The sequence below is a fragment of the Salvelinus fontinalis genome, chromosome 5 (genome assembly GCF_029448725.1).
Source record: "Salvelinus fontinalis isolate EN_2023a chromosome 5, ASM2944872v1, whole genome shotgun sequence".
Lineage (NCBI taxonomy): Eukaryota > Metazoa > Chordata > Actinopteri > Salmoniformes > Salmonidae > Salvelinus > Salvelinus fontinalis.
In genome coordinates this window covers 59,705,030-59,731,552 of record NC_074669.1, presented here as the reverse complement: position 1 = coordinate 59,731,552, position 26,523 = coordinate 59,705,030, and the positions used below count along the sequence as shown (strand labels likewise).

At 46.7% G+C, this 26,523-nt stretch overlaps 1 protein-coding gene across 1 annotated transcript; it reads right to left on the bottom strand.

Moving 5' to 3' along the window:
* Window positions 1-976: 976 nt before the first annotated feature.
* On the bottom strand, window positions 977-25,416 carry dkk2 (dickkopf WNT signaling pathway inhibitor 2). Its single transcript, XM_055924046.1, has 4 exons — window positions 23,572-25,416; window positions 6,439-6,589; window positions 5,572-5,712; window positions 977-3,489 (listed from the first exon to the last, which is right to left on the bottom strand). Exons 1-4 carry the CDS (start codon window positions 23,770-23,772, stop codon window positions 3,239-3,241), a joined length of 744 nt encoding a protein of 247 aa, XP_055780021.1. The 5' UTR covers window positions 23,773-25,416; the 3' UTR covers window positions 977-3,238.
* Between the last annotated feature and the right edge of the window lie 1,107 nt (window positions 25,417-26,523).

Here is a 26,523-nt window from a genome sequence, read left to right as displayed (position 1 = left end):
CAGCATGGCTTTATATTCAGCATTAGGCAATTGATTATGATAAATCGTTGACTATTAACTGTAGAAAGGAAACTGGAGGCAAAATGCCTCTTGTTTTCAGCCTCACAAACGTACAATTTCATGTAGCCAATATTTCAAGAACATGTTCTTGTCTTTGGCCGCCACAGCTTGTGCCTTGTCCAATGAGAGACCCATACGAAGGTTTCCACTGTCTCGTAAGCATGAGTGGAGAATTGTCAGTGGCCAGAAGACAGTGTCCTCTTACCTAGTCCATCTAGTTCTTTATTGTTGGACTTTGAAGATATGAACATCTACTGAAATGACTGGAGTAAACTGTAGCGAACAGTTTCCCAAACCTCTCCTCGATTACCCCCAGCCAACTAATGAAGAGCCTGGTGATAAGCTGTACTAATAATAATATATGCCATAAGCAGGCAGTTTTTATCCAAAGCGACTTACAGTCATGCTTGCATATACTGTATTTTACATGTATGGGTGGTCCTGGGAATCGAACCCACTATTGCAAGTGCCATGCTCTACCAAATGAGCTACAGCGGACCACTAATGAAGGGCCTGGTGATTAGTTGGATATTTGAATCAGGTGTGCTTGTATTGTATCAAATAAGGAACCAGATGGAGGTTTGGGAAACTGCAGTAACCTATACACTCTTAGAAATAAAGGTTCAAAAATGTTATTCGTCTGTCCCCATAGGAGAACCCTTTTTGGTTCCAAGTAAAACCATTTTGGGTTCCATGTAGAACCCTCTGTGGAAAGGGTTCTACATTGAACCCAAAAGAGTTCTACCTGGAACCAAAAGCATTCTACCTGCAACCAAAAAGGGTTCTTCAAAGGGTTCTCATATGAGGGCAGCCAAAGAACCCTTTTAGGTTCTAGATAGCACCTTTTTGTTGGCCTACTAAACAGTGTTCAAAGTGTTCTGGTATCAACTATTGATAATAGTAAAGTAACAAGTCGTTTGTAATACAAAATACATTCTTTATTTATTCATCCATCACTGTAAATGCACCGAAAATATCTGCTGAAAACAGTAGGACAGTGACATTTGCCTCAATGCGGTCATATTCGTGGCTTTCAGTTACTTATTTTTGGCCACCCATCCCATGAAAGTGAATGTCATTCCAGTTCATATGAATGTCATTCCAGTGCACTGCTTGCTGTGAAGTCTATCTGATGGTGTTCGCATGTTTAGGTAAAAATACCAATAATGTCCCGTTTGGAACACTGACAAGTAGAGAGCCTATAAACACCGTACAATCTGATTGGGCCCAAGCCCACCCAGGGCCACCAGTGCCTACTCGACAGACTTGAACTAACCTTGCTGCAATGTCCCCTTTTAATCATCTCACCCAGTCCTTTTTGTTGTTACCTTAATATCTTTCTAATGTTTATTATTATCTGTACATGATATACATTGATTCTTAAATACAATTTCAATCGTTTCCACATTATATACAATATAAGAGCTTATTGACGTTAGAAAACTGGTGGAAATGGTGCCTGGAAAACAAATGTAAAACAAAATGGAGGTACATATTATTGCATTGACTATGTACTGTAGTGAACAACTGGTTAAGTTTAACATTGAAAATCATCTAATATGAAAAACAATGAGCAGGTAGGTACACTGTACATCCAGTAAGACGTGTAAAAAGTAAGCATTTTCCCAGACTCATGAGAAATAAAAAAGATTAAAACATTCTAGAAGGTGCAGGTCACATTTCATAGGTATTGTATAGTGAATTATATTATCATTATCAATTGAATACAGATCGCAAATGTGGGGGAAAGAGCAAAGGTTATTGGGCATATTTGCAATTACGGTAATCTTTTCAGAAATTGTAAGTAGTAGTAACAGATAAAACCATGTGTTCAATATGTCCTGATTGGATTCCTGGATTCCTGCTTGTGGTCTCAGCTCCAGTCATATGGATGTCATTTGGGGACTGGAGGCACTTTGGGGTCTGGTATCAGTTCTACACAACTGACCCTCCAGTCCTGTGGTTGAACCAATCAAACTGAATCTCTTTGGATTCTAGCCTGCAATCAAACTGAATATGTTTGGATTCTAGCCTGGATTCCATCAAAATCTAGAAAACTAAACATGTTTGGATTCCAGGCTCTTAATAATAGCCTTACTATGGCATACGTCTACACTTATACTCAAATGAGACAAATCCAGGCTAGTTCTCAACCCAAATGAACACGAATGCGAGATTCCGGAGCGGTGCCTGAGACAGCATTTTCCACCACCATCAACAAAACACCAAATGATGGAAATTCTTGTGGAAGACTCATCTCTCATCCCTCCAATAGAGTTCCAGACACTTGTCAAATCTATGCCGAGGTGCACTGAAGCTGTTCTGGATCGCGGTGGCCCAACCACCTGTTGAAACACTTTATGTTGGTGTTTCCTTTATTTTGGCAGTTACCTGTATATCTATGTTCATAATCTATACAAAACGTATATTCTTTTTGTTCTTTACTAGCATGGTTGAGCCTACATGTTGGTTTGAGAGTCATTGTTATTGTAGGCGGCTATTCTTTTGGAGATTCCCACATTGGTTACACTATTGGAGTGAACGCTACAAATATAATCAGAATAGTGAGATTACAATAGCGCTTGTATCGGTTAGCTGGGGTTCCCTTAGTGTGAAAATATCCTATGTGAAATATGTGCCAAAAACAAACATAACTAGTAAACCAAGGGTGCATCACAGCAGTCTTGCCTTCATAAGGATAGATGGGAAGAGGATGATGTTTCTATGCCGTTGGTTAATGATGGTTGTAATAAAGATATGTCTTTTCTTTTCATGATGTGAAAATATATGCAACATTTTAAGGAACTTGTACATAAACCACATCCAACTTTGTGACGAGCCTTCGACATAAAGACGTTATTTTGCATAAAGTCCTCGAGAACCCGCTGCACAACTTAACGATGAACGCAACATTCTCAGAACTGTGTGGGAATGTTCTGAGCTGGAACACAACCAAACAGGAAGGATCATACATGGAACGGTGCCAAATGTTCTCAGAAGAACCTTCGTCTTCGCTTTAGTTTGCTGGGTATCAACCAGCCCTTAGCATCTTCCATTCTCTCTCTTAATCTCTCTTTCCAAGTCTCTCCTCTCATGTCATCTCCTGGTTCTCCTCCCCCGAAAGCAGGTCGGAGGAAGACAAAGAGAAAGGCCTCGGCGGACAGCCCTGCCTCACCCTTCAGATCCTCTGGCACATGTGAAGCCTGGACTTGGAGGAGGAGGTGGCGTCCTTCCAGACCTTGCAGGAGAGGCCCTTGGCACAGTCGCAGCGCTGGAAGATCTCCAGGCCGTGGGAGCCCTTCTTCCTCTGCTTGGTGCACACCTCGCCCTGCCGCAGCACCGGCTTGCAGATCTTGGTCCAGAAGTGGCGAGCGCAGCAGTAGCCCACGGAGCAGTCCGACGAGCGCAGGCACGGGTCGCCCTCGTGTCCTGGTCAAGGGAGGGAGAGAAAGGAGTCTTAACATGGACTAGTATGAGGGAATACATAGGGTGCACATGCAAAACATAGACCTTTTCTTACTTCTCAGCATGTATTGATATACTCGGACCCTTTACTGCATGTACTAGTATAGAATACTATATAATCTACTGTGTATTCTATTACCATTCCTTATTTAGACCAGGGATGGGCAACTGGCGGTCTGCGTGGAAGGCCCTCGGACTCAGCTATATATCAAGGTCGAATTAGAGCCCAGGGGGCCCCATTGATGGGTGGAGAAACTGCAGCCCCTCATGATGAACTCAGATTGTTTTGTGGCCCTCACCACCATCAAAGTTGCCAATCCCTGTTCTAGACTGTGGAATGTAAAACATGTAATCTATGTGTGGTTTGGAGCAGGGTTTTCCAAACCCTCGCACTACACAGCTGATTCAAATAACCAACTCATCAGCAAGCTTTGATGATTTGAATTAGCTGTGATGTGCTAGCGCAACAACCAAAACGTCCACCAAGGGGTGGTGGCAGGACCAAGTTTGGGAAACCCTGGTTTAGAACATGGACAATTCGTGGCCATTCCTCAATATGTAGAGGGTAATCATGCTCTTACATGTGAAATGTACAGTACACTCTACAGGGAAGATCCCCCAACTACTAGCCACAGGAAATGCCCATTATCTTTGTTTTGACTTCCGTAGGAAAGAGCTCAAACATATATCTAGCTTTCTTTTCATCTCAATTCAAATTACATTACAGGGCTATTATATTAGTGGACTGGAAATGTCTTTAGATTTATCAACTAAATGAACCTATTTCGGGTAGAACTTGATGTTCTTGGCAGGAGGTTTATATTACAGGTTTATATAGTCTTTCAAAGGATGTAATTAGTACGACAAATATTTATGATCCATGTTATTTAGTCATGCAAGTTTTCTGTGAAACAACCCAGTTTCCCCTGTGCCAGACGGGTTTCTCGACACACACCAGCCGTCCTGTAACTCTGGCAAAACCTCCGTTTCTTGTAAGGGGTTTGTTTTTCGAAATGAAATTCCAATCAACAGCATGAAGTTCCCACTCAGTGTTCTTCCTGAATGGAATGTTTAATATGTTGTGTTGATCTCTCGACTCTCCCTCCAAAGTCACTGCAATTGAGTTGCAGAGGCGATGCAAGATGAGAGTCAGACGCAAATGAAAAAGTGAATAGACCTAGCGTTTACTCAAAATGACCTCAAATACTGCACACATTTTATACTGGCATTTTAGCATTGCGGCTATTCATTTCTCCAGAGGGCATTTACTGCACCGCCATTAAGGTGTCTCATTAGAGGTAGAACTTTATTGACAACAACACTGCTTATACGAAGTGTAGGCCTATTCACTTGTTGAGTCCGGCTAAAACGAATGCCAAACGGGGATTCAATAATAACTCCAGTTATTAATACCACTACGAACCTCGCCAACTCGACATTCTGTGGTTTCACAAATGTATATGAGACAGCGTGGTGCTGTCAGCGAGAGTGTTTGTATGCCTGGTTTATGTAGGTGCCGTGGGGAACAGCAAGGGGCCACTGTGGTTTGGTTTCTCTCAGCCAGGCCCCCATGCTGAGCCGTGGTCTCTGAGGTTCGCAGCTGATATACGAGCCAGCGGGTAATTATAGCGGTCGTTTGCGGACTGGCGTCTCTTTAACTTCGTGTGACTACAGACAAGTAACAGAGAACCGGGACAACAGAGATTCAGAGCTGTGGACCAGGATCAGCGAGAGATATTGCGATTGCAAAATCGGAAAAGGAAACAGAGATCCCTTCATATGACTGTATATCTTCTCCTAGGCCAGGCCGAGAGGCAGTCGTCAGACCTGGGTTCAACTGGTATCGAAGATCTTTCAAATACTATAGCTGTGCTTGACTAAGCTTGCCTGGTGCAATTGAACCAATGGAGTAGTTCCAAAAGTACAAACCCCACCCATCTCTCCAGGCAATCTCAATCGAACACTCAAAGCATTTTAAGCAGATTTCAAATACTATTTAAACCCTGGTCTGTTTACAGCTGTATAAGAAGTAGGTGAAATGGCTACCTTTAATAGAGTGTTTGGCCTGCGCTGCTTTGCCACTCTTCTTCCAGTCGACAGTGCTGTCCTTGGTGGAGAGCTTGTTGTGGTCGTCCAAGGCTGAGATGTGAGGTGAGAGGACGCTCTCCGAGATAGGGACACAGATATCTACATGGATATGGCCAGCGGAGAGAGAGAAGTTAGAGGGGAGCTCAACCACCACATAATAATGATTGATTGATATCATTACAGCTAAAGACAAGACAGGGTTTGATAGATACAGTGTCATATTCCGTCTTCTATATGAATTTCTGATCAGGTTGGTCAACGACAGTTGTTTAACTTGTGTTATTAGGGATCATATTGCCATTACAGCTACCCGGTGACTAGTACATGTGGTTATCATTCATGTCTATTGCAGTTCATCTCTCAGAGGACACAGAGCGGAGAGAGAGGAGCATTCAGTGCTGACCTATGGGTAGAAAGCATGTGTTCAATATGGTTTAAATGTAATTGCTCCCTCATTTTTATTTAACCTTTATTTAACTAGGCAAGTCAGTTAAGAACAAATTCTTATTTACAATGATGGCCTAGGAACACTGCCTTGTTCAGGGGCAGAAAGACAGATTTCTACTTTGTCAGCTCGGGGATTCGATCTAGCAACCTTTCGGGTTACTGGCCCAACGCTCTAACCACTAGGCTACCTGCCGCCCCATTTAAATTTCCTCTGTACTAGATAGATGTCCCTCTCTGTTGCATGACACCCATCCAGTATGTCTGTTAGGAATGTTCTTGTAATATGACAGAGACGTAGTGTTCTGACAAGTGTTCACTTCACACCGACTTCAGAAATGCTGACTTAAGAAGTAAAAGAGGTCCGTCAAGACAACGTACAGTTGCTGCAGCGGTTGCTGGGGCAGCACATGGCGTCTCTATGGCAACGCTTCTTCCTCCGTCGGCAGGTGAGACAGCGGGAGGGTGCTTGCTGAGGGCTGTGGCAGTAGCTTCCTACAGTGCACTCCTTATCGCTGCTGCATGGGTACACCTGTAGATGTCAAAACAGACACATTCAGAATCATGAATAATGATCACATGTATGTATCAATTAGTGTCTTGTTAGCCCAATAAATCAACTCATAATATCGGTGGTTTATTAGGGTGGTGACCCCCGACCGGGACTCGAACCCTGGTCCCTGCATGTGACTGCTAGTCACACATCTAAGCGGTTATGCCAAGAGGTCTGAAACCTCTGGACGAGGTCACTAGGTATTGGACTAAGGGCACTAATACGGTTACGTACAGTCATTAGTTAGGGAACAGTGACACTGCGGTTCAACTCAGGCTAACTAGCAACAAACCTGTCACCAATAACGTTGCCCTTTTTTATAATTGCATCATAAAAAACATCATGTTTTGTGGGTAATGGTTACCAGACATGACGGAAAACGGTTTTGGTTCCACTTACAGTCATATAAACCCCACTCCTAGACTCCATTACTTCTCCTAACCGTCACTAATTTCCCTGTCTCCCATGGCATTTTTATGTGACGGCTTTAAAAAGTCCAACAGAAATTGCTCAAGACAGTAAGCAGATTAGCAGAGTGTGTTCTGTATGAATTCCTTCTGAAGAACCAGACCTTTTTCCAACGGTGGAAAACAGTCCGTAGACTAGAGAGAGAGAGAAGGGGGACTGCTGCCTCTCGCTCAGCTTCTACGTGCCAACCTACGGCCAGGAATATCTTCAGATATTCCAAACAATGGAGCCATGACCGGATCCCCACCCAAGAAAAACACAAGTCATGGTTCACTCTATATCGAGATGGCTTTTAGAAGCCTAAATAGTTCAATGAAGCAGTCATTGGATAATAGAAACACTTGGCTATGGAGTTAGTCCGTTCTGCGACCAACCATTTTTCTAATTGGGTACCTGGGGATTTGAAAAGCAAGTATTTGGCATCCGTGGTTCTTTTCTTACTTTTCCATCTCATAATTCCACCGATTGATTCTCTAAGATCACTGAGGGTACGTCTGAAATGGCACCCGGTCAAAAGTGTACTATTTAGGCAATAGGATGCCATTTCAGACAGTGCCTGAGACATAGGCCGTAGTCTGGAGAAGCTATGGCGACATGATAACAATTCAATGTGATTTCCTTCAGTCCTCAGCCACCAACCGGGTCTGCTGAACACATTGATTTAGGTGAGCTGAGATGACCGAGGTAGAACCGCAGTGTGTCCATAAACATAGCAACCATTCAACCACAGTCCACAGGGCAGCCATAATGAAAGGGCCCGGCTCACTTTTTCCACCACAAGTGCACACAGCAATGCACACAACCACGGGATTGTACTTTTTTTTTTACACATGGCGTACCGTCTGGTAGCCCCCAGCGTCGCACGAGTATGAGGGCAAACGAGTTCAACTGAAATAATATCATAGTCAGATGATATAGTGTTGTGAGAGTATTTTGAACATGTCGAGTGAGAGGGGACACTGTACTGTACACAAGCAACTCCTCCTTGGACAAGGTCCAGAGTCGGTCGATGAGGCTGTTTCAGTCTTTTGCTGAGGTCTGGCCACTCCAACATCAGCCACCAGGCAACAGCCACCAGGCACCAGCCACCAGGCACCAGGCAACATGCCACCAGCCAGCATGCCACCAGGCACCAGCCCCCAGGCAACATGCCACCAGCCAGCATGCCACTAGCCACCAGGCACCAGCCACCAGGCAACATGCCACCAGCCACCAGGCAACATGCCACCAGCCAGCATGCCACCAGGCACCAGCTGCCAGGCACCAGCCACCAGGCACCAGCCACCAGGCAACATGCCACCAGGCACAACCACCAGGCACCAGCCACCAGGCACCAGCCACCAGGCAACATGCCACCAGCCACCATGCCACCAGCCACCAGGCAACATGCCACCAGCTACCAGGCACCAGCCACCAGGCACCAGCCACCAGGCACCAGCCACCAGGCAGCATGCCACCAGCTACCAGGCACCAGCCACCAGCGACCAGGCAGCATGCCACAAGCCACCAGCCAGCATGCCACCAGGTAGCATGCCACCAGCCACCAGGCAACATGCCACCAGCCACCAGGCAACATGCCACCAGCCACCAGGCAACATGCCACCAGGCAACATGCCACCAGGCAGCATGCCACCAGCCACCAGGCAACATGCCACCAGCCACCAGGCAGCATGCCACCAGCCACCAGGCAACATGCCACCAGCCACCAGGCAGCATTCTACCAGCCACCAGCCACTAGGTAGCATGCCACCAGTCACTAGCCACTAGGTAGCATGCCACCAGCCACCAGGCAACATGCCACCAGCCACCAGGCAACATGCCACAAGCCACCAGCCACCAGGCAACATGCCACCAGCCACCAGGCAACATGCCACCAGCCACCAGGCAACATGCCAACAGCCACCAGGCAACATGCCAACAGCCACCAGCCACCAGGCAGCATGCCACCAGCCACCAGGCAACATGCCAACAGCCACCAGGCAACATGCCAACAGCCACCAGCCACCAGGCAACATGCCACCAGCCACCAGGCAGCATGCCAACAGCCACCAGCCAACATGCCAACAGACACCAGGCAGCATGCCAACAGCCACCAGGCAGCATGCCACCAGCCACCAGGCAACATGCCACCAGCCACCAGGCAGCATGCCACCAGCCACCAGCCACTAGGTAGCATGCCACCAGCCACCAGGCAACATGCCACCAACCACCAGGCAACCTGCCAACAGCCACCAGGCAACATGCCAACAGCCACCAGGCAACATGCCACCAGGCAACATGCCAACAGCCACCAGGCAACATGCCAACAGCCACCAGGCAGCATGCCAACAGCCACCAGGCAGCATGCCACCAGGCAACATGCCAACAGCCACCAGGCAACATGCCAACAGCCACCAGGCAGCATGCCAACAGCCACCAGGCAGCATGCCACCAGGCAACATGCCACCAGCCACCAGGCAACATGCCACCAGGCAGCATGCCACTAGCTACCAGGCAACATGCCAACAGCCACCAGGCAACATGCCACCAGGCAACATGCCAACAGCCACCAGGCAACATGCCAACAGCCACCAGGCAGCATGCCAACAGCCACCAGGCAGCATGCCACCAGGCAACATGCCAACAGCCACCAGGCAACATGCCAACAGCCACCAGGCAGCATGCCAACAGCCACCAGGCAGCATGCCACCAGGCAACATGCCACCAGCCACCAGGCAACATGCCACCAGGCAGCATGCCACTAGCTACCAGGCAACATGCCACAAGCCACCAGGCAGCATGCCACCAGCCACCAGGCAACATGCCACCAGGCAGCATGCCACCAGCCACCAGGCAACATGCCAACAGCCACCAGCCACCAGGCAACATGCCAACAGCCACCAGCCACCAGGCAACATGCCACCAGCCACCAGGCAGCATGCCAATAGCCACCAGCCACCAGGCAACATGCCAACAGACACCAGGCAGCATGCCAACAGCCACCAGGCAGCATGCCACCAGCCACCAGGCAACATGCCACCAGCCACCAGGCAACATGCCACCAGCCACCAGGCAGCATGCCACCAGCCACAAGGCAGCATGCCACCAGCCACCAGGCAACATGCCACCAACCACCAGGCAACCTGCCACAAGCCACCAGCCACCAGCCAACATGCCACCAGCCACCAGGCAACATGCCACCAGGCAACATGCCAACAGCCACCAGGCAACATGCCAACAGCCACCAAGCAACATGCCACCAGGCAACATGCCAACAGCCACCAGGCAACATGCCAACAGCCACCAGGCAGCATGCCAACAGCCACCAGGCAGCATGCCACCAGGCAACATGCCACCAGCCACCAGGCAGCATGCCAACAGCCACCAGGCAGCATGCCACCAGCCACCAGGCAAGATGCCACCAGCCACCAGGCAACATGCCACCAGCCACCAGGCAACATGCCACCAGGCAGCATGCACTAGCTACCAGGCAACATGCCACAAGCCACCAGGCAGCATGCCACCAGCCACCAGGCAACATGCCACCAGGCAGCATGCCACCAGCCACCAGGCAACATGCCACCAGGTAGCATGCCACTAGCTACCAGGCACCATGCCACCAGCCACCAGGCAACATGCCACTAGCCACCAGCCACCGGCCACCAGGCACCAGCCACCAGCCACCAGTCACTAGCCACCAGCCACCAGCCACTAGCCACCAGGCACCAGGCACCCGTCAACATGCATTAGTGTCCACTTTGTATGAGCTACACAATACCAACCCCAAAACTGCACAACATTGACAACAGACATTGCTACAAACAGCCTATTTAGGATTTCTCCATCCAATGTTAGATTGAAGTGATAGCAACATGTTTGGGCTGCTCTACGTCGGGCTGGTGCTGTACTGACAGATCTGCATCAGAACTGACCACCATTGCAAAGCATTGAATAATAAACATGTGAATACTAGAACAGAAAATCATCACAGTCACGATAATGGACGTGGATTAGGATTCAGAAGGGTTACAGTCACGATAATGGACGTGGATTAGGATTCAGAAGGGTTACGTCACCATGAAAGGCCTTGTTGCTAAATCAAAATGTACACCACATGTTCGAGCGGGCTCTCAAAATACCGAATATCTCAATATCTTCAGATCAGATGTTATTTAATATCCATGTGCTTAAATAAACTGAACAGGCTTAGAGGTATTTGGACCTTGTGTGAGCAATGTCGAGTTTGTCACATTGAAAACACATGGAGGAACTAATAAACGTCCGTCCAGTAATACAATGAAAATAAGAGCAAACAGAAAAAGAATAAGTCGCAGCACGGTGATATCCTAAATGGTGCCACAGTTGTTATTGAAGCTCAGGTCAACCTTTTATGTTTGGAAGGACTTGCTTTTCTAAGACTTATCAAGACATTTCCAAGAAGGTATTATTGATTAATAACCATTAAGAAATAATACGTTCTTGGAAGTGAAACCATTAAGCAATAATAATAATAATAATAGGAAATGTCTTGATAAGTCGTGGAAAAGCAAGTCATTCCAAACATAAAAGGTTGACCTTAGCTTCATGTTTCTGAACTGGGCTTGTGCCCAAATTCTCCTGCAGTGAAGCGAGGCGAATGTAACGTAGAGCTAATAGGGTATTTTACATGCTAGCCTATGTCAACAATGACATCATCAGAGCCAAGAGTTTCAGATCATGTTCGTGTTCTCAAGTTCAGTGGTGTCAGCTGAGGCCTGTGGCCGCCCATAACCTAATGTAGCAGGCATAAAAGAAAACGCCTGAGCAGAGTTCCCACATCGGGTCTTCAGCGGAAAAGGAAGCTAGGTTGTATCCCTATATCTATATCTACCTATATCTATCCTACCCTGTCTTTCTAAGGTCTTCAAAAGCCAAGTTAACAAACAGATCACCGACCATTTCGAATCCCAGAGACATTACTGTGCAGCCATATTCATCGACCTGGCCAAGGCTTTCGGCTTTCGACTCTGTCAATCACCACATTCTTATTGGCAGACTCGACAGCCTTGGTTTCTCAAATGATTGCCTCGCCTGGTTTACCAACTATTTCTCTGATAGAGTTCAGTGTGTCAAATCGGAGGGCCTGTTGTGGCAGTCTCTATGGAGGTGCCACAGGGTTCAACCCTCGGGCCGACTCTCTTCTCTGTATACATCAATGATGTCGCTCTTGCTGCTAGTGATTCTCTGATCCACCTCTACGCAGATGACACCATTCTGTATACTTCTGGCCCCTCTTTGGACACTGTGTTAACTAACCTCCAGACGAGCTTCAATGCCATACAACTCTCCTTCCGTGGCCTCCAACTGCTCTTAAACGCAAGTAAAACTAAATGCATGCTATTCAACCGTTCGCTGCCCGCACCTGCTCGCCCGTCCAGCAGGACTACTCTGGATGGCTCTGACTTAGAATCTGTGGACAACTACAAATACCCAGGTGTCTGGTTAGACTGTAAACTCTCCTTCCAGACTCACATTAAGCATCTCCAATCCAAGATTAAATCTAGAATCGGCTTCCTATATCGCAACAAAGCGTCTTTCACTCATGCTGCCAAACATACCCTCGTAAAACTGACCATCCTACCGATCCTCGACTTCGGTGATGTCATCTATAAAATAGCCTCGAACACTCTACTCAACAAACTTTATGCGGTCTATCACAGCGCCATCCGTTTTGTCACCAAAGCCCCATACACTACCCACCATTGCGACCTGTACGCACTCGTTGGTTGGCCCTCGCTTCATACTCGTCGCCAAACCCATTGGCTACAGGTCATCTACAAGTTTCTGCTAGGTAAAGCCCCACCTTATCTCAGCTCACTGGTCACCATAGCAGCACCCACTTGTAGCACGCGTTCCAGCATGTATATCTCACTGGTCACCCCCAAAGCCAATTCCTCCTTTGGTTGTCTTTCCTTCCAGTTCTCTGCTGCCAATGACTGGAACAAACTGCAAAAATCTCTGAAGCTGGAGACTCATATCTCCCTCACTAGCTTTAAGCACCAGCTGTCAGAGCAGCTCACAGATCACTGCACCTGTACATAGCCCATCTGTAAACAACCCATCTATCTACCTACCTCATCCCCATACTGTATTTATTTCTTTATCTTGCTCCTTTGCACCCCAGTATCTCTACTTGCACATTCATCTTCTGCACATCTACCATTCCAGTGTTTAATTGCTATATTGTAATTACTTCGCCACCATGGCCTATTTATTGCCTTAACTCCTTTATCTTACCTCATTTGCACACACTGTATATAGACTTTTTGTTTTCTTTTGTTCTACTGTATTATTGACTGTATGCTTTGTTTATTCCATGTGTAACTCTGTGTTGTTGTATGTGTCGAATTGCTATGCTTTATCTTGGCCAGGTCACAGTTGCAAATGAGAACGTGTTCTCAACTAGCCTACCTGGTTAAATAAAGGTGAAATAAATAAAAAATTCAATAAAAAATAAATCCCTGAAAACTGGATGCATCCAGCTCTAAGAGACGGAGAAATTAGACTTGGTTAACCCCACAATGCTCTGAAGCATTGACCAATGAGATCAACACCACAGGAAAGTGTGTAGCTATGTTCTGATGTTGAAAAATAGCCTTTAATCTTGAAATGTGAAGATAAATATCTTGGCCCTACAGTACCCTATACTGTCTCTCAGATTTTTAGCAGGTGGTTCCTGGCTATGCAGTCTAGGATTGATTAGAGTGGAGCTGTACTGTACTCTGCTGTAGGAAGGGCCCTCCTCCCTTCCCACCCTCCCCTCACTATCCTCCCCTTCCTCCCTCACCTCTTCCATTAAGCCTCCATCATTTCACAGGAGCCCTTTGAAATCCAGTGACCGATAATCTCACTTTATCTTGCCATGTTTCAAAACACCTCATTGACGCCACGGTCCTCTGAGGGGAGGCGGCGGTTTCGTTTGGATGCGTCTCATTTGATCACGACTCCACTAGCTCACTTTATTGGCCACTTTTTTTTGGCCGCCGCCACTCCCGATCCCCTATTTTCCCTAGACACACCATATCACATGAAAGCAAGAGGCTATCCCTGTTAGAGGAAGTGGGCTGTGTACCTCTCTGGGCATGCAGGCTAGACCATAAAGAGGGAGACAGACGCGGAGCGATGAGGGAAGGCCCCTGGCTCCCCAGTCCTGTCTCGTGCTGCTCTCGTGGTGTTATAAGTGGCCTGGGCTTTGAAGGTAAAGGGAGGGAGGGAGGGAGGGAGGGAGGGAGGGAGGGAGGGAGGGAGGGAGGGAGGGAGGGAGGGAGGGAGGGAGGGAGGGAGCATACACCAGTTTTACTCCAGGATACATGAGTCTTTGAACCTGTCCCTTACTCTGTATTTGCCCGTATTTACCCAGCATCAGTCATTCCTAAGGACTGATATCATAATATGATAGGAGTGTAACACATGTTCATAACACCACAACACAAAGTTAGTGGAGTGTTATTTACCTCAAGTCTAGTCACGGCAGATGAGGCAGCTACTGTACTTCAGGGCAACTGTGACACAGAAGATTCTGTCATTTAGCCAACTGTCAAAATGTATATTCAAACCGTTCAAACATCAAAAGTCTGGTTAGAAAGGCGAGCTCTGCTCACTATTCACTTAAGAAGATTAAAAGAATGGCGTTATAACAGTAATATACACACACACACACACACACACACACACACACACACACTGTTAAGAGAACTTGGAAGGCAATTGAACTTGACCTTGGACAATCAAGCATGGAAACCTGAAACTGTGATTGGTAATCATGGTCAGCAGCACCGAGCCTCACTGAGTCTAATAAACTATGTCACCAAGTAAACAAACGTCCTCTGCCCTCTAAGGAGAGACGGTCTCACAGTATCAGATAACAAAGAGACAGCATCAAACACATGCGCGCCATAAGAACCTTAAGAATACAACTTTGGCTCTTTCATCACTCAAAACACAGGTCTTGGATGGGTTAACTCCTGGATTCTGTCCGTCTTTGACTCTGGTGACAGAGTCTCCGTATAGGCTACACCATGTGCTGAATGTGCTGAATTTAGAGAGTTGGGTCAACTTGGAACATGTTCTATCTTGTTCTAATTCCAGACATTCAGTTACATAAATGTGTTTAAATATTCCCCCTTGTAATGTTAATGGAGAGCGAACATGGCTGCCATACACTGACTATACAAAACATTAGGAACACTTTCTGCCCTCAGAACAGCCTCAATTAGTCAGGGCATGGACTCTACAAGGTGTCGAAAAGTGTTCCACAGGGTTGCTGGCCCATGTTGACTCCAATGCTTCCCAAAGTTGTGTCAAGTTGGCTGGATGTCCATTGGGTGGTGGACCATTCTTGACACACACGGGAAACTGTTCTACATTAAAAACCCAGCAGCGTCACTGTTTTTGACTGAAACCGGCGCGCCTGGCACCTACTACTGTACCATACACCGTTCAAAGGCAGTTCAATCTTTTATCTTCCCATTCACCCTCTGAACGCCACACATTCACAATCCATGTCTCAATTGTCTCAATGATTAAAAATCCTTCATGAACCTGTCTCCTCCCCTTCATCTACACTGATTGAAGTAGATTTAACAAGTGACATCAATAAGGGATCATAGCTTTCACCTGGATTCACCTGGTCATGAAAAGAGCAGGTGTTCTTAATGTTTTGTACACTCAGAGTAGAATGTTAAAGTGTCATGGAAACGTATCATAATGTAGAAACCTCAATGTCCTAACTCTTTAAATACACTCAGAACCATATTGGCCCTACACCAGCGATCAAAAGAAGGGCACATGACTGAGCCGGAAACCCCAGTCAGAGCTGGGTGTAGCTCAGTGAGGTGTTAGCCTGTGGATAGAGAAGGGCTCTGTGTCTCCTGACTCTCATTAACAGGTCTAAGTACAGAGGTAAGTGAAATGAATTCCCCTCAGGAAACTCTGCTGGCCTGCTAGGGCCCCTGATATCCATTATGGCCCATCTGGGGCCCACACTCGTCCCCCAGGGCCTGCTGACTGGAGGGGTGAGAGACAGCCAGGAGACCCGCTGGGCCCCCCTGACTGGAGGGGTGAGAGACAGCCAGGAGACCCGCTGGACCCCTGAGACGGAGGAGACGGAGCCTTGACGGCGGCTAGCCTAGCGCTAACAAGCACTCACACCTCGGCCTGCTTTGTTTCCCCCTCTCAGATCGTTAAGATCACTAAACAGTTACTTAACCCTGGAGGGGGTAGGGAGGGGTGCTGGCGGGGCGAGAGGGGGGAAGAGAGGGGAGAGAGGGGACCTAGCGCTCAACTTTTACTGGGGGAGCCTAAGCGATTCGGTCCTGGCTTGTTAAAATAATCTCTGTGTTGAATTAAACACAGTTTTAAGACTACTTAAAACTGTATGGATGTCCAGGCACTGGTAGGAACAGCCAACCACTGTTACTGTACGCATGACTCCACTTCCCCTTGTGGGTTCAGAGGTTAGGGTGGTGAACGTTCCCTGCCCATACCATCCATCTGTACTGGTTCTCTAACTTACTGGGAACCAGTGGCCACCCAGGAGCATTGGGTCTGAACATCTCCCAGTCAAGAGGGCCTTTTACTTTGCGTTACTTCGGTTTGGTTTCACGCAAGTCAATTCAATGTGAGGGGGAATAGGGGATGGAGCCACACACTCATGCAGCTTGTCTTAATTGTAATGATTGAATCACTTGGGACTGTCACAACCTGACCTTGAGGTTGCAGCACAAAGTGATTCATGTGACATTTATAGTCAGCGAGAGCGGAGAGCGGCAAAGTCAGTGCAAAACTTTGTCAACCGCCGAGGGAAACAAAAACAAATTAGTCTGTCATGGTACTTCCTATATAGATCCACCAATAGCTTTGACATGTTGGATAGAGCCCAATTTTACTAATCTGACAATTTAAACACCAAATGACACCGCGGTTTCCTGCAGGCTTCTCTGGGTGGCCGCGGTGCTCCCCTCCCCGACTCCCCGTCTCTAATTTGTGACTTTTGAAAGTGAGCCACTGGGGGTGATTTATTGAGAGCTTATGTTGCAATCCTTCGCATATCCCTTCATGTCGGAGAATTGGAGGCCCTGAAGGAATACATTTCAACAGCTTGAATAATGCTGTATAAAAATGAACACCCTTATTTTGAGGAGGTCTGCTGTTGAAGGAATCTGACGGAGAAATGTGGGAACGTGACTAAATGGATGTGATGGTGAATGATGGCGATAGTCTCTCAAACTGTGAAGTTTAGAAGTGTTATAAGCAGACTATCACTCATGTCCTGATCCACTGCCTCTATGAAGGAAGGTGTAATATTCTGCCAACGCTTCATCACGAATTATAACAACCTCAACATTACACCAACGTCTTCATAAATCTACAGGGTAGAGAAGGCCAAGGTTCAGCCAGAAGAGATTGGTTCTAATATTTGAGGTTTCACACCACCGCTTTCCACTGATGCCCCCACGCAGCTCTAACCCACCGCATGTCTCTGACCCACCGCATGTCTCTGACCCACCGCATGTCTCTGACCCACCGCATGTCTCTGACCCACAGCATGTCTCTGACCCACCGCATGTCTCTGATCCACCGCATGTCTCTGACCCACCGCATGTCTCTGATCCACCGCATGTCTCTGACCCACCGCATGTCTCTGATCCACCGCATGTCTCTGACCCACCGCATGTCTCTGATCCACCCCATGTCTCTGACCCACAGCATGTCTCTGATCCACCGCATGTCTCTGACCCACCGCATGTCTCTGACCCACCCCATGTCTCTGATCCACCGCATGTCTCTGACCCACCGCATGTCTCTGACCCACAGCATGTCTCTGACCCACAGCATGTCTCTGATCCACCGCATGTCTCTGCCCCGCCGCATGTCTCTGATCCACCGCATGTCTCTGACCCACAGCATGTCTCTGCCCCACAGCATGTCTCTGACCCACAGCATGTCTCTGACCCACCGCATGTCTCTGATCCACCGCATATCTCTGACCCATCGCATGTCTCTGATCCACCGCATGTCTCTGACCCACAGCATGTCTCTGATCCACCGCATGTCTCTGACCCACCGCATGTCTCTGACCCACCGCATGTCTCTGATCCACCGCATGTCTCTGCCCCACCGCATGTCTCTGTCCCATCGCATGTCTCTGATCCACCGCATGTCTCTGACCCATCGCATGTCTCTGATCCACCGCATGTCTCTGACCCACCGAATGTCTCTGACCCACCGCATGTCTCTGACCCACCGCATGTCTCTGACCCACCGCATGTCTCTGATCCACCGCATGTCTCTGATCCACCGCATGTCTCTGATCCACCGCATATCTCTGACCCACCGCATGTCTCTGACCCACCGCATGTCTCTGATCCACCGCATATCTCTGACCCACCGCATGTCTCTGACCCACCGCATGTCTCTGACCCACCGCATGTCTCTGACCCACCGCATGTCTCTGACCCACCGCATGTCTCTGACCCACCGCATGTCTCTGACCCACCGCATGTCTCTGATCCTCCGCATGTCTCTGATCCTCCGCATGTCTCTGACCCACCGCATGTCTCTGACCCACCGCACGTCTCTGACCCACCGCATGTCTCTGACCCGCCGCATGTCTCTGACCCACTGCATATCTCTGATCCACCGCATGTCTCTGACCCACCGCATGTCTCTGCCCCACCGCATGTCTCTGCCCCACCCCATGTCTCTGCCCCACCGCATGTCTCTGACCCACCGCACGTCTCTGACCCACCGCATGTCTCTGACCCGCCGCATGTCTCTGACCCACTGCATATCTCTGATCCACCGCATGTCTCTGACCCACCGCATGTCTCTGCCCCACCGCATGTCTCTGACCCACCCCATGTCTCTGCCCCACCGCATGTCTCTGCCCCACCGCATGTCTCTGACCCACCGCATGTCTCTGACCCACCGCATGTCTCTGACCCACCGCATGTCTCTGACCCACCGCATGTCTCTGCCCACCCCATGTCTCTAACCCGCCGCATGTCTCTGACCCACCGCATGTCTCTGATCCACCGCATGTCTCTGACCCACCCCATGTCTCTAACCCGCCGCATGTCTCTGACCAACAGCATGTCTCTGACCCACCGCATGTCTCTGACCCACCGCATGTCTCGGACCCGCAGAATGTCTCTGACCCACTGCATGTCTCTGACCCGCCGCATGTCTCTGACCCACCGCATGTCTCTGACCCACAGCATGTCTCTGACCCACAGCATGTCTCTGACCCACAGCATGTCTCTGACCCGTCGCATGTCTCTGCCCCACCGCATGTCTCTGACCCACCGCATGTCTCTGCCCCACCGCATGTCTCTGACCCACAGCATGTCTCTGATCCACCGCATGTCTCTAACCCGCCGCATGTCTCTGACCAACAGCATGTCTCTGACCCACAGCATGTCTCTGACCCACCGCATGTCTCTAACCCGCCGCATGTCTCTGACCAACAGCATGTCTCTGACCCACCGCATGTCTCTGACCCACCGCATGTCTCTGACCCACCGCATGTCTCTAACCCGCCGCATGTCTCTGACCAACAGCATGTCTCTGACCCACCGCATGTCTCTGACCCACCGCATGTCTCGGACCCGCAGAATGTCTCTGACCCACTGCATGTCTCTGACCCGCCGCATGTCTCTGACCCACCGCATGTCTCTGACCCACAGCATGTCTCTGACCCGCCGCATGTCTCTGCCCCACCGCATGTCTCTGACCCACAGCATGTCTCTGACCCACCGCATGTCTCTGACCCACAGCATGTCTCTGACCCACCGCATGTCTCGGACCCGCAGAATGTCTCTGACCCACAGCATATCTGTGACCCACCGCATGTCTCTGATCCACAGCATGTCTCTAACCCGCCGCATGTCTCTGACCCACAGCATGTCTCTGACCCACCGCATGTCTCTGACCCACTGCATGTCTCTGAGCCGCAGCATGTCTCTGCCCCACTGCATGTCTCTGACCCGCAGCATGTCTCTGCCCCACCGCATGTCTCTGCCCGGCAGGCACCCTGATCACCGGACAAGTGTTGGTGCAAATCAAAAAATTGAGGCAGGTTCACTTCAGAGTCAGGCCATTCTCTATAGAGTCAATTGTTCATTATGAGTATATAATCTAACATAAAAAGCTAGTGAGGACCTTTAGTCGCAAAAAAAGCAATCACCATGACCCACTATTTGCATGGTTGACTGCTCAGTATCATCCACACTATAACAAAAGCTCCTGTAAGCCATCACAAATCGATGCCACACGTTGCCAATTAAAAGCCCGTGAAGACTTCAAGGTTCGTTATCTTTGATTTACATCATAAACAACCACTTCAGATGCCACACAGCAGGTCAATAGAGTTTGCCTGTGGCCGGTGATTCATGTCTGGCTGTTGTTGAGCGCTGGCTGTAACATTACAAGGCTGGAAACCATTCTAGCAGACAGGAGAGACGGGGAGACACAGCAGCTCCCATTGAAACCATTAGCCATCTAAATGTGCCGTGGCGTTTCACTCTTATAACAGTACGGTGGTGGTCTCCACACATACACACACTCATCCCCAGTGGTCCTTTCTATCCAAACCACTCCAGTTTATTGCAATGGCAAAGTTGTAAGCAGACATTTAAACAGAGGTCTGGCAGAGCTCTGGTGGCTGGAACGGTTCCCACTACACAGAAGAGACTGAAGCTAGTCCCTTTAATCCTCACTCATCTGAGTGGTAGGATCTCAGAACAGTGCTCTCAGCAGTAGGGAGCAGCTCCCACACTACAGTGTCCACACACACACACACGCACGCACGCACACACACACACACACACGCACGCACGCACGCACGCACGCACACACACACACACACACACACACACAGGCTACAGACAGGCATATCCCCTTCATCCACTGGTATCATTACAAGTGACATTCTGGAGACCTGTATAAGCCTACAGCAGACACTAGTCCAAGCCAAAGCTAAACTGCAGCCAACCAGTAGTTACACTGGTATAAACACTTTGATTGTAAAAGACAAAGAGAATCAACTGTTTCTTCTCTGTTGAGTTGAAATGATGATTTTTTTTAAATGTGAAACGCTGGCTTAAATGTATAGCAGGGGAAACAGAAATGTGGCGCCATCTACTGTTCAAGAAGATGCCAGAAATCACGTAAACAGTGTTTCCTTTTACATTTGATAACAAAGAAAAAAAAGAAAAGAAAAAAGATCTAAACTAATTTTGTCAACTTTCATATTAATTTACTTTAGGAAAAACTCCCTAGAAAGGCCAGAACATAGAAAGAAACCTAGAGAGGAACCACACCTCTTCTGGCTGTGCCAAGTGGAGATTATAAGAGTACATGGCCATTAAGGCCAGGTCGTTCTTCAAGATTTTCAAACGTTCAAAGATGACCAGCAGGGTCAAATAATAATCACAGTGGTTGTAGAGGGTGCAACAGGTCAGCACCTCAGGAGTAAATGTCAGTTGGCTTTTCATAGCCGAGCATTCAGAGGTCGAGACAGCAGGTGGGGTACAGAGGGAGGGAGGGAGGGAGGGAGGGAGGGAGGGAGGGAGGGAGGGAGGGAGGGAGGGAGGGAGGGAGGGAACTATTTATATATGTATCCTATTTTTTTTAACTTCACCTACAAAATATGAACACATTATATACCTAAACATACAGTATGAACACATTATATACCTAAACATACAGTATGAACACATTATATACCTAAACATACAGTATGAACACATTATATACCTAAACATACAGTATGAACACATTATATACCTAAACATACAGTATGAACACATTATATACCTAAACATACAGTATGAACACATTATATACCTAAACATACAGTATGAACACATTATATACCTAAACATACAGTATGAACACATTATATACCTAAACATACAGTATGAACACATTATATACCTAAACATACAGTATGAACACATTATATACCTAAACATACAGTATGAACACATTATATACCTAAACATACAGTATGAACACATTATATACCTAAACATACAGTATGAACACATTATATACCTAAACATACAGTATGAACACATTATATACCTAAACATACAGTATGAACACATTAAATACCTAAACATACAGTACAGCACCTGAAACCTCCAGTTTCAATAAAATAATTGGAGAACTAATTAGGTAGAATGCTTTTTTACAATTCACACATGAACCAAACTATAGCGTAGCTCCAGTGGTATAAAGTACTAAAGTAAAAATACTTTAAAGTACTATATAAGTATTTTGGGGGATATCTGTACGTTACTATTTATATTTTTGACAACTTTTATTTTACTACATTCCTAAAGAAAATAATGTACTTTGTACTCTGTACCTTTTCTCGTTACATTTCGAATGCTTAGCAGGATAGGAAAAATTATCCAATTCACGGACTTATCAAGAGAACATCCCTGGTCATCCCTATTGCCGCTGATCTGGCAGACTCACTGAACACATATGCTTACTTTGTAAATTATGTTGAGCTATTGGGATGTGCCCCTTGTTATCCATACTTTAAAAACATTTAAGTGGCACCGTCTGGTTTGCTTAATATAAGGAATTTGAAATGATTTATACTTGTACTTAAGCATATTTTTGCAATTACATTTACTTTTGATACTTAATTATACTTACATTGAAATACTTTTAGACTTTTACTCAGTAGTATTTTACTGGGTGACTTTCACTTTTACTTTAGTCCTTTTCTATTAAGGTATCCTGACTTTTAGTCAAGTATGACAATTGGTTACTTTTTCCACCACTGTGTAGCTCTTTACCCCGAGGCACCAGGCCCATGCAGACAGCCAGGCTAATTCCCCACTGTGTTGAAACAGCAGGAACTGATAACACTTGGAGTACATATTAAGTGGTCGGTAAGAGTATCCTTCACACTCAGCCCACAGTTCCGTCTAATAATTCCAGAACGCGTCTGGAGCGGTTTAATGACATTAAGAACCAGACAGAAAATAATCCCCGGTGTTAACTTACTTTCTCTCACATTTCTACTGATCGTGTTAATGATTTGCCTTGGAAGCGTGTTGGACCCGACGGTGGCGTCAAGGTCTGAGATGCAATTAAGGTTTATGAGGGGTCCAATCCCTGTAATTTCCAATAACGATTCACACATGAGAGAAGTTTTCATGGTATAGGGGCTGATACCGCTATTTTAGTTCTCGCCACTTCCGTGGGCAGTTGGGCACCACGCGCAATGTTTGGGGGCTTGCGTAAAGCAAAAACGCATGTATTGGAACAGTTGTAACCAGCCATTTAAATGCAAAACGGAAACATCTAAAATACTTATACCAATACGATTATTCAAAACATGAAAAGGGATGACAAAACAGTAAATTATTACCAATGTCCTCGCCATAAATTGTTACAATCAAATCATAACTACAGTAATATGTGTGTAAATCAAAAGAGAACGATGAGATTACCTGCGCAAGGATGTTGCCTTTCTTGGTGATCCCGGGTTGGAGGGTGGCTGAACGGTTCGTGGCCGGCGTGGGCTCTCCCATCAGAGCCGCTTTGATGGAGTTTGGCTTGGAGCGCTCTGCTCTCTGCGACTCTCCCATCCTCAAGGCCGCGACAAGCAGCGCGAAAACACACCAGAATCTATTCCGAGTCAGGACGAGCATCCTTGGGAAACAATTGTTTAGAAATGTTGCCCAAAAAATAAAAATGGATTAGAATAGGATAAAGTGGGCGACCCGGACCTAGCCAATTACGCATAAAAGTATCACAGAAACGCGCGCTCTGTTACACTGTGTCCATGTGTTAAGTTGACCGCTTGAGAATAAAGTCAATAACGGTAAGTGTTCTCTTTTTAACGAATCAGAAAAGGAAACGGGTTATTGCCATCGACAGAAATGCCACTTTTATGACAACACCAATAGCTCAATCTAAAAATCAAATCAAAATGATGAGCCTCAATGAATAAAAAAAACGCTGACGCTCACAAGGTCAGGGTGAAACTTGACAAGCGACTTCCAGTCTGTCTCTCTGGCAGTAAGTGAATGCTTAGTGCGGCAGCCTGATATTTTATGATCTCGGATACTTTCTTTTTATAGGATTCTAATGGGTTTACTTCCTCCGCCCCCATTCAGAACTGACAAAGACTGAAACCGATCTGTACGTGCGCGCTGCGCATTGTCGTCTCGAGCCCCCGTCCCAGACTGGTCCCAGACGCCTGCACCAGAAGCCCTGTTGGGGAAAAACCTATACAATTATACACTGTATATTTGAACTGTGTGTGCTGACCTTTTTTATAACGAGATGGTTGGGGGCAAAGGAAATGAAAGAGGGGGGTGAATACAACTTCAGATAGTTTGCCACTATTTTTCTTGGTCTATAACCGCCATCACACCTTCATGAAATGTACAAGTATCTAATTATTATTTAAAAAATAAAAACACAACAAAACACATTTATTTTCAATAGGCCTATAGTCATAATGTGCTTATGTACTTGTATTGAGGTATGACATTGGAATTTTAATCTATGGTATGTGGATCTGGTTGGAATAAAAATGTTGCCTTCTATGACATGGTTCATGAGGTTCAGGTTGGCATACTAACTTATCTTTCCCATCTTAATTATATGGGGTGATGTGGCTTGGACTCATTGACACCACCAATTTAAATCGGTATTCACAAAAATAGCTTGTATAAGACAATCAGATAACCATTGTTTTGGCCGATGGGAAAGGCTTCCCTCATGATGCGAGGAATGTTCTCAGTGATATGGTTAGTGATATACCTAACATATAGAGACTCCTTTGTTAGATATCTGGGTTTATGGTCCATGCATCAGAATAAGTTATGTTCATGATGGTTCGAAAACATCACAACAGTATAATACCTTCTTGAAGTGGTAAGGTAAGGTGCCTATATGATTTTGGAGTGCTAAGGCACATTGTACTGTGGTGAAGGCCATCGGGAATACAAACTTATCTAGAATTATGCAATCGAGGTTTGTGAGATCTGTAGAATTAAGAATCATTGTGCTGATCTAGCATCAGTTTTGCATTTTAGATGACAATTAATAGGATTATATTGACAGGGGAGACCTGATCCTAGATCAGCACTCCTACTCTGAGATGCTTTGTGAATACGGGCCCAGAAACCAAATATTCATAATCATTCCTGATAAGGGAATTTGTAGAAATCAGTCAAACGTCATCAACCAGACACTCCTATATCTATCAGTGACCTGGATGTTTTTCTGGCACTAAAGATAATTAATGGAACATATGATTCACCAGCAGAAACCACAGTGCATGTTAATCAAGAACTCCAGCTGCCTTATCAACATAAACGATGAAGAGCCTGTTACCGAAACCAGCATGCTGCACCCACAAAGTCTCTGACTCTATGGTGTGTGTAATGCTCTAGTACACACACACACACACACACACACACACACACACACACACACACACACACACACACACACACACACACACACACACACACACACACACACACACACACACACACACACACACACACACACACACACACTTCTGACCTTAAAAGTGATCCGTCACACGCCTCAAACCAGTGTGCCAACCTCTTTTGTTTGGGCAAGCAGCCAATCAGGGAAGTGTATTGTATTGTGCTTCTATGATGTATTACAATAGTGAATACTTCCTGTGATGGGCCTGTACTCTAGTTTGATTGAATGAACAAATGCATTTTTGTACACGCCTATCATAACAGTGACATTGAGGCCCTTGAATGGTGTGATGGTTACAGCACTATTCACTACTCTCTTTATACTCAGGGAAGTTGTAAAAGAAAAAGACATTGTTTGACAAGAGGCGTCAATACCATCAGCTTTTAATAGAGAACAGGAAGGGGAACCAACCAGAACGTAGACTTTTGCACTTTGAAGTAACACTATCCCTGCAGTGTAGATTTTATGAAGTTATTTTTGTGGTTTGAATTAAAGGCAGATCACACTCAAACATCCAAGTGAAGAACACAAAGTTTCACAACATCAACTGTCTGTAATACCAATATGATTTATCCCATAAATCCAAAGCACTGCTCAGCTGGAATCTGTCAGTTTCTCTAGGCTTTTGTTTTAAAAGCCCCAGCAATGTTTTGCATTGAAACCGTTTAAAAGGCTCCCGGGGACGAGAGACACGTGGCCCAGAGCACCAGGAGGATTTCAATCACAAACATCACCATGAATGAATGACATACAGTGCATTTGAAAAGTATTCAGACCGCTTGACATTTTGTTCCGTTACAGCCAATCGTTTTTTCCCCCTCATCAATCTGCACACAATACTCCATAATGAGAAAGCCAAAACAGGTTTTTAGAAATGTTTGCAAACTTATTACATATAAAAAACGGAAATATCACATTCACATGAGTATTCA